Source organism: Pseudonaja textilis, chromosome 7 (assembly GCF_049901715.1).
Source record: "Pseudonaja textilis isolate UNSWEBS1 chromosome 7, rPseTex1.2, whole genome shotgun sequence".
Classification (NCBI taxonomy): domain Eukaryota; kingdom Metazoa; phylum Chordata; class Lepidosauria; order Squamata; family Elapidae; genus Pseudonaja; species Pseudonaja textilis.
The window spans coordinates 985001-992500 of NC_141996.1; the positions used below are offsets into that span (position 1 = coordinate 985001).

The 7500-nt window shown below is 48.3% G+C and overlaps 2 protein-coding genes across 6 annotated transcripts in view; both read right to left on the reverse strand.

The window, feature by feature from the left end:
* Positions 1-7500, reverse strand: part of ANAPC15 (anaphase promoting complex subunit 15) — a 416731-nt gene that overhangs the window by 142184 nt on the left and 267047 nt on the right. The gene's annotated exons all lie outside the window — the stretch shown is intronic.
* The window catches only part of CLPB (ClpB family mitochondrial disaggregase), an 83672-nt gene that overhangs the window by 8592 nt on the left and 67580 nt on the right, over positions 1-7500 (reverse strand). For 3 of the 5 annotated variants that reach the window (XM_026722485.2, XM_087936883.1, XM_087936882.1), the window contains 4 exons: positions 7099-7176; positions 3616-3671; positions 1780-1824; positions 984-1145 (listed from right to left, as the gene is read on the reverse strand). In XM_026722485.2, the coding sequence (XP_026578270.2) occupies positions 984-1145; positions 1780-1824; positions 3616-3671; positions 7099-7176 (341 nt within the window). The remainder of the gene's footprint in view (positions 1-983; positions 1146-1779; positions 1825-3615; positions 3672-7098; positions 7177-7500) is intronic. The other 2 variants (XM_087936884.1, XM_087936881.1) reach the window with 1 other exon arrangement.

Genomic DNA, 7500 nt, shown 5'->3' on the forward strand with positions numbered 1-7500 from the left:
GGGTTTGGAGGACAGGCTGACAGAGCTACCTGAAGTCCCCAAGGTCCAATGAATAAATGGCCTGGGGACCATCCCCCCCCCCCCCAGCCTGACCCAACTCCACCGGAAGTCAGAGAGGAGGCCGGACGGAGTCCAAGTGGCGGACGGATGCATAAGAACCTGTTTGGTTTAAATCTGTAGGCTACCCAGAGTCCCTGCAGTGAGATGGGCAGCCACGAATGAAGGAGTGAAGGACCTGGAACCCAGAACAAAAGAATGACCGAAGGACCGGGAACCTTAGATGAATGAATGACCAAGAACCCAGAAGAAAAGAAAGACCTGGAACCTAAGACAAAAGAATGACCTGGAATCCAGAACCCCAAAAAATGACTGAATGACCTGGAACCTAGGACAAATGAATGACCTGGAATCCAGAACAAAAAAAATGACTGAATGACCTGGAACCCAGAAGAAAAGACCTGGAACCTAGGACAAAAGAATGACCTGGAACCTAAAGCAAAGAATGATTGAAGGACCTAGAACCTAGAACAAATGAATGAATGGCCAAGAACCCAGAAGAAAAGAAAGATCTGGAATTTGGACAAATGAATGACCTGGAACCCAGAACAAAAGAATGACTGAAGGACCTGGAACCTTAGACGAATGAATGACCAAGAACCCAGAACAAAAGAAAGACCTGGAACCCAGGACAAATGAATGACCTGGAATCCAGAACAACAAAAAAAAGACTGAATGATCTGGAACCCAAAACAAAAGAATGATTGAAGGACCTGGAACCTAGAACAAATGAATGAATGACCAAGAACCCAGAAGAAAAGAAAGATCTGGAACTTGGACAAATGAATGACCTGGAACCCAGAACAAAAAAACACGACTGAAGGACCTGGAACCCAGAACCAAAGAATGAGTGACCAAGAACCCAGAGGGAAAGAACAAACGAATGACCTGGAACCCAGGAGAACCCCCAAGGAGCCTGTTCTTACTTCGTCGAAGAGCTGAAGCATGATGGTCAGGACATCGGGGTGGGCCTTGTCCACCTCATCGAAGAGGACCACGGCGTTGGGGCACTGCTTCAGCTTCTTGGTGAGCTGGCCCCCTTCATCATGGCCAATGTAGCCTGGGGGAGAGCCAATGAACTTGGCCACCTGCAAGAGACACCCCAACCCTGGAGTTAGATCATCAAGCCTTCTGGGGTTCAAAGCAAGCTCTCCCCCCTCAACCCCTCTCCCCCGCCAAGAAAGAGGACCACAACCTGTGGAGGAGTTAGCCGTAGTTGGAATAGAAAGAATCCAACCACACCAGCTGTGATCCCAAATCATACACATTTCTCCTGGGGAGGTGAGGCTGAGAAACGTGGTTTGTGTGGCTCAATCTGTACACAACCTTTTTGGGTATCTGGCAAGACTGGGGAGAGGGGCCAAGGAAGGAAAGCGCTACGGAGACAATGGAAAGACCTCCTTCACCCACAGCTTCATCCTCTACTCCCTCCTAGCACTGATGATCTTCCCTAGTTGGGCCCTGAAACGTCTGCAAGAAAGCCACCAAGCTCAGAGAGCACCAGGGACCCCGGTTGTCCTCCTCCTCCTCCTCCTCTTGATGTTCCCTAGTTGGGTCATGAAAGGCCTACAAGAAAACCACCAAACTCAGAGAGCACCAAGGACCCACAGTTGTCATTCTCCTCCTCCTCCTCCTCCTCCTCCTCTTTCTCCTCCTCCTCCTCCCTCCTTTCTCCTCCTCCTCCCCCTTCCTCTTTCTCCTCCTCCTCCTCTTCCTCCTCACCTCGTGTCTCTCCTGAAATTCCGACATGTCCAAGCGGATGAAGCCCTGCAGAGAGGTAAGAAGCAAAGGGGAATTAGAGATGCGGTCGGACGTTTCTCAAGACCTTTTAAGAGAGGGAGCGGCCGCTACACAATGTTTGGGGTAACATTTTGCCGGCCTCTTTGAGGGACCCATGACTCACGCCCTCCTGCTTACACCGGACACGGGGACTGGTCTAAAGAACGGCCACCGATTCGATGCCTTCCCCTGAAATGTTAAGCCAGATCCACCGAAAACGAAGGGAATCCTATTTTGATGGACTTCACAGCTGTTGCAAAATTGGGCACGACTTCCCCTTAGCAACTGCCTGGCTTAACAACAGGAATCCGGGTCCCAGTTGCGCTTGTGACCTGTGTGTATATCCCACTTTTGATGTATACAAAATTAAAGCAGGATTATTAAACCAGGGATCCCCAAACTTGGCCACTTTAAGACTTGTGGACTTCAACTCCCAGAATTCTCCAGCCAGCATAGCTGGGAGTTGAAGTCCACAAGTCTTAAAGTGGCCAAGTTTGGAGACCTCTCTATTCAACAATAAAACCTACACTAAGGTGGAAGATGGAATTTTAGCCCTGAAAATGGAAATTTAGTGCAGTCATCACAACTTCAAAACTGGGGTTTTGGGGCTGGAGCGGTCTATTGTAACTTTGTCGTTAAGCAAGTGGCTGTAAGATAAGGACTATTTATATGGCTGCCCGGAACAGTCTCTGGCCGCTTTGAAGATCGGTGGACTTCAACTCCCAGGATTCCTCAGCCAGCCAAAGGGATTCTGGGAGTTGAAGTCCGCAAGTCTTAAAGTGGCCAAGTTTGGAGACCTCTGTATTCAACAATAAAACCTACAGTAAGGTGGAAGATGGAATTTTTAGCGCTGAAAATGGAAAATTAGTTGTGTGTCTTGGGAATCCCTGTGATTCAGTTTGCTTTCTTCCTTTTTTGGGGGAGGGAGTGATTAAAAAAAAGGAAATTCGAAACTAATTTGTGGAACGGAACAGCAGAGTATTAAAACTATTGAAATGTTTGCAAATATACCAAGGGCTATATGGCATCTCTCCTCCACAAAGAAAGAATTTAAATTACGAGCAGAATGAAACGCCAGCTCAATTAAACCCGCCGACGTCTGTGGAAGTGAAATAAGGCTTCTGGGGGATGCGTAGGTTCTATTCCTCGCGGGAAAAGCACCCGTTTGCTCGCAGAGAGGAGAGGCTTCACCGAAGGAAAAGCGAAGCTCCTTTGCTCTCGAAGGACGCCTGGATTTTGCAGCCTGGCAATAGCTGAAAACACCTGGTTCTCAGGTAATTCAGGTCCTCCAATGGACAAGGCCTACCTATCTTCTCCCACCTGCAGGAACATGACTGACAGGGACACCTGGAACCCAGAAAGGATGACAAACCTGACCGAGGGACGTCAGGAACAGCTGGAATAGCCATGCAGGGAGGCCGCTTATGGGTGTAGGTAGGGGAGGTGCAATCATCACAACTTCAAAACTGGGTTTGGGGGCTGGAGGGGTCTATTGTAACGTTGTCGTTAAGCAAGTGGCTGTGAGATAAGGACTATTTATATGGCTGCCCTGAACGGTCTCTGGCAGCTGCACCCAATCTTGGCCGCTTTGAAGATCGGTGGACTTCAACTCTCAGGATTCCTCAGCCAGCCAAAGGGATTCTGGGAGTTGAAGTCCGCAAGTCCTAAAAGAGGCCAAGGTTGGAGACTCCGATGCTACCCGCGATCAGCCTGACCCGTCTTCTCCTGGGCCTGCACACCACGCCCACCTGGGCTGTTGTTCCAACAATGGGATCTTACCTTTTTGACGTCTTTGTGCAGGTACTTGGCGGTCTGCTTGGCCAGCTCAGTTTTACCTGTTCAGGAGGCAAGAGCAGGAGGTGTGAAGAGGAGGAAGGCTCCCAGGTACACTACAAAATACAGGTGGCCCTCGGCTCACGACCACGATTGGGTTATGTGTCCCTAACTGTTGAGGGCATAGCACACCTGTGGCAACCACAGCACCATAGCCTGCTGCTGGTGAAAGTCTACCACGTTTAGATAGTGGTTGCCACGATATATTAAAAAAAAAAACCAACGTTGAGGTTTTGGAAAGAGTGTGGAGAAGAGCAAGGAAGAGGATTAAAGGCCCGGAGACTAAAACATATGGAAAACGATTGCAGGAATTGGATTATGACCTGTCTAGAGAAAAGAAGAACTAGGGGTGACATGATAGCAGCATCCCAGTATTTGAGGGGTGTCAGAGTATATTCATGAACTGGAGTAGAACTTGGCAACTACATCAGCCAATGAAGACTGTTTGGAAACTGAAACTAGAAGCAGCCAAGGTGTGGCTCTATGTTAAGCTCTGCAGCTACGTTAAGCTCTGAGTCTGTCTACTGAAGAGGGAACTAGCTTGCTTGCTTGCTGAAGACTGGGGCTCTGCTCTGAACTTGCCACATGTTGAGTTTGCTCCACGTTGGAGAAATCTACAACTGGTTTGTAAAATCTACTTATGTTTATAAAGATGTGAAATGGAAGCATCAGCCATCTGGGTTTATTTTTCTGGCTCTGAATTAATGCTTCAAAAGTCTTAACAAGGGGCTGCCCCAAAGAAGAGGGTCAAGCTATTTTCCCAAAGCCCCTGAAAGGCAGGAGAGGAAACAACGGATGGAAACTAAACAAGGAGTGGAAGCAACTTGGAATTAAGGAGGAATTTCCTGACAGTTAGAACGATTAACCAGCGGAACAACTTGCCACCAGAAGCTGTGGGCGCTGCAACACTGGAAGAGATTGGACAGCCATTTGTCCAGAATGGTATAGGGTCTCCTGCCTGAGCAGGGGGTTGGACTAGATGACCTCCAAGTCCCTTCCAATTCTTTTATCCTGTTGCTATTTTTAGAGTTTTCATCGCTAAGCAAGGCAGTTGTACCTCATTTTATGACCTTTTCCCCCGCCCCCAGGGTTGTTAAACCAACCGCTGCCGATTAAGAGAATCGCAGGATTTCTCCCACTGACTTTTGCTTGTTGGAAACTAGCCGAGAAGGTCGCAAACGGATCAGGCCAGGAATGCTGGTTTAAGAAGCAGCTTTCCGTACTGCGAGGGCCTTGAGACAAGGAGCAGTGAATGCCAGGAAGCCCAATATTCTTTGAGAACTGGATTTATATGCAACCCTGGTCATAAAAGTCTAGGCACGAGACGATTAATAATTCAAAATGTATACTGCAAAACAAATCTATTTTGATATGTACCAACAGGCAGGGCGGCTCACGAGAGTTGGAGCGCTGTTCCTGGCCAGGTGTTATCTCTGCAAATAGCTGATATTCTGGCAGTTGTCCCAAAGGTGAAAGCACCTTTGAGATTTATTTACTATTTGTGGATTATGAGGTGTGTTTTTTTCCTTTCTACTGTAGTTATTTGACCCTGAGCAGCCTATAAACAACGACGTGCAAATAGGTAATATTAGAACAATTCAGAAAAAAAAACCCCCAGAAATTAACAATCTATCAAAAAAATGTATGATGAGACCTCCAGAGGGAAACATCAGGGAATTTCTTTTTCTATTTTTTAAATTTTTCTTTTATTATTTGTATAGCTTCCCAATTCAACCAAGGAACTCTGGAAGGCTTCCAATCCTAAAACTATAAAAATTAAAAACCATAAAATGATGAATTCTTGAGATTTTTGTTGTTGTTGCTGCTATTGGGTTTTTTCCAGCACCCTCAGTGTCCCAGGGGTCATACGATCCTTTTTGTGACATTCTGACAAGTCAAGTCAGATTCATTTAACAACTATGGCGAGAGGTCGTAAAACGGGACGCAACTCACTTAACAACTGCCTTTGCTTAGCGATGGAAATTTTGGGCTCGGCTGTGGCTGTAAGTCCAGGACTGCATGGATTCTGTAGGTAGGGCTTCCTGAGGGAGGCTAATATATCTGTTTTATCCTGTTTTATCCTGCTCCAACTGGATTAATTTGGATTTCTTGGCTCCTCAGGAGGATCCACTTTCTGCAATCTGGATTCATGGAATTAGAAACCGAGAGGTGTGTGTGTGTGTGTGATCGAGGCCAGTGACTCTCAACCTTGGCAGGGGGCTGAGGAATTCTGGAAGTCCCCAAGTCTTAAGAGGGGCCAAGGTTGGACACCTCTGCCTTAAACCAACATTGGTTTAATCCCTCTCACCCCGAGGGATTTTTTTTTTCACCGTCCCGTCGACAACCATCTCCAGGTTAAACTCAGGTAGCCTCCGGGAGAGACGAGGCCCCACCCACCCTTGAGTGGCAGTGCAGATGTGGAGCCCACCAAAGATTTGGTCTGTTGTCACTGGGGTTGGGTGGGTGGAGGGTTTTTTACTTCCGTGAGCCTTGTGGGGTTACCAGGAGTGGGTGGGTGGCCTTATCAATTCTTCTCACCAATAATAACATGTAAAAATGTATGGCCGAAGGGTGTTTGAGGTCAATAAAAGAAAACCTTTGTAGCTAAGAAACGAGGGGGCCCTTGGTGCTCTCTGGACTTGTTGGTTTACTTGAAGACGTTTCACGACCAAACTAGAGAACATCATCAGTGCTAGAGGGTGTGGGAGATGTGGGGAGGAGGAGGAGGAGAGGAGGAGGAGGAGGAGGAGGAGGAGGAGGAGGAGAACTGTGGGGTCCTTGGTGCTCTCTGAGCTGGGCTGTTTTCTCGCAGACGTTTCAGGACCCATCTAGGTAACATTATCAGTGCCACAGGGGAATGGGGTCTGGGGACAGGAGGAGGAGGGGGACGAAGAGGACGACGACTGTGGGGTCCTTTGTGCTCTCTGAGGTTGGTTGTTTTCTCGCAGGCATCTCATCATCCAACTAGGTAACATTATCAGTGCTGGAACGGAGTTTGCAGAGAGGACGAGGACGACGGGGTTCTCGGTGTCCTCTGAGCCTGATGATCTTCTGGCAGACCTTTCATGACCCAACCAGGTAACATCATCAGTGCTACAAGGGTATGGGAATTATGGATAGGAGGTGGGGGGAGAAGACTTGACTTTGGGGCCCTCTGAGCGGGCTTGTTTTCTCGCCGACGTTTCATGACCCAAACCACCTTCACCTCACGAAGCGTCACGTAACGTGGGTTATTCTGAGGCGCCTGCAAGGACCCAACCCAGCTCAGGGCTGTGTTGAGATCTCGGGGGCTTCCTTTCCCCCCCCCGTTTTTCCTCGTCGATCCCCCTGGAAGCACCGTACAGCAAAGGCCCCGGAGCGTCTCCTCCTCAGCCGGGTCTCCTTTCTCGGATGGGGGGGGTGAGGAAGAGGAAGGAAAAGCAGCGTTACCTATTCCCGAAGATCCCAGGAAGAGGAAGACCAGCGGGTGCTCTTCGTCGTACCACCCGTTTTCCTTTCTCCGGATGGCTGCCCGTGGAAAAAGAGGGAGAAAGGGAAAAAAAAGGCAAAGAAAAGAGGGGTGAGAGTGTTGTTATATATCTGGGCGCATACTGGTTTAAAAGAAAAGAAAAAAAAAAGAAAAAAAAAGGGGGGGGAATGGCGTATAAATCAATGACACAACAGCCAGGATAATTATCACTAAGTATACACAATGTTTTACTGCTCTCTGCCCACTCGGAGTGCCGGCTGCCATTACGGGCTGCCTAATTTGATTAGCCGCCAAGGGCCCCAGAGGTACCTAATCAGGTTAGCATGGATTTGGAAAGCTGCCCAGAGCAGATTTCGGATAAA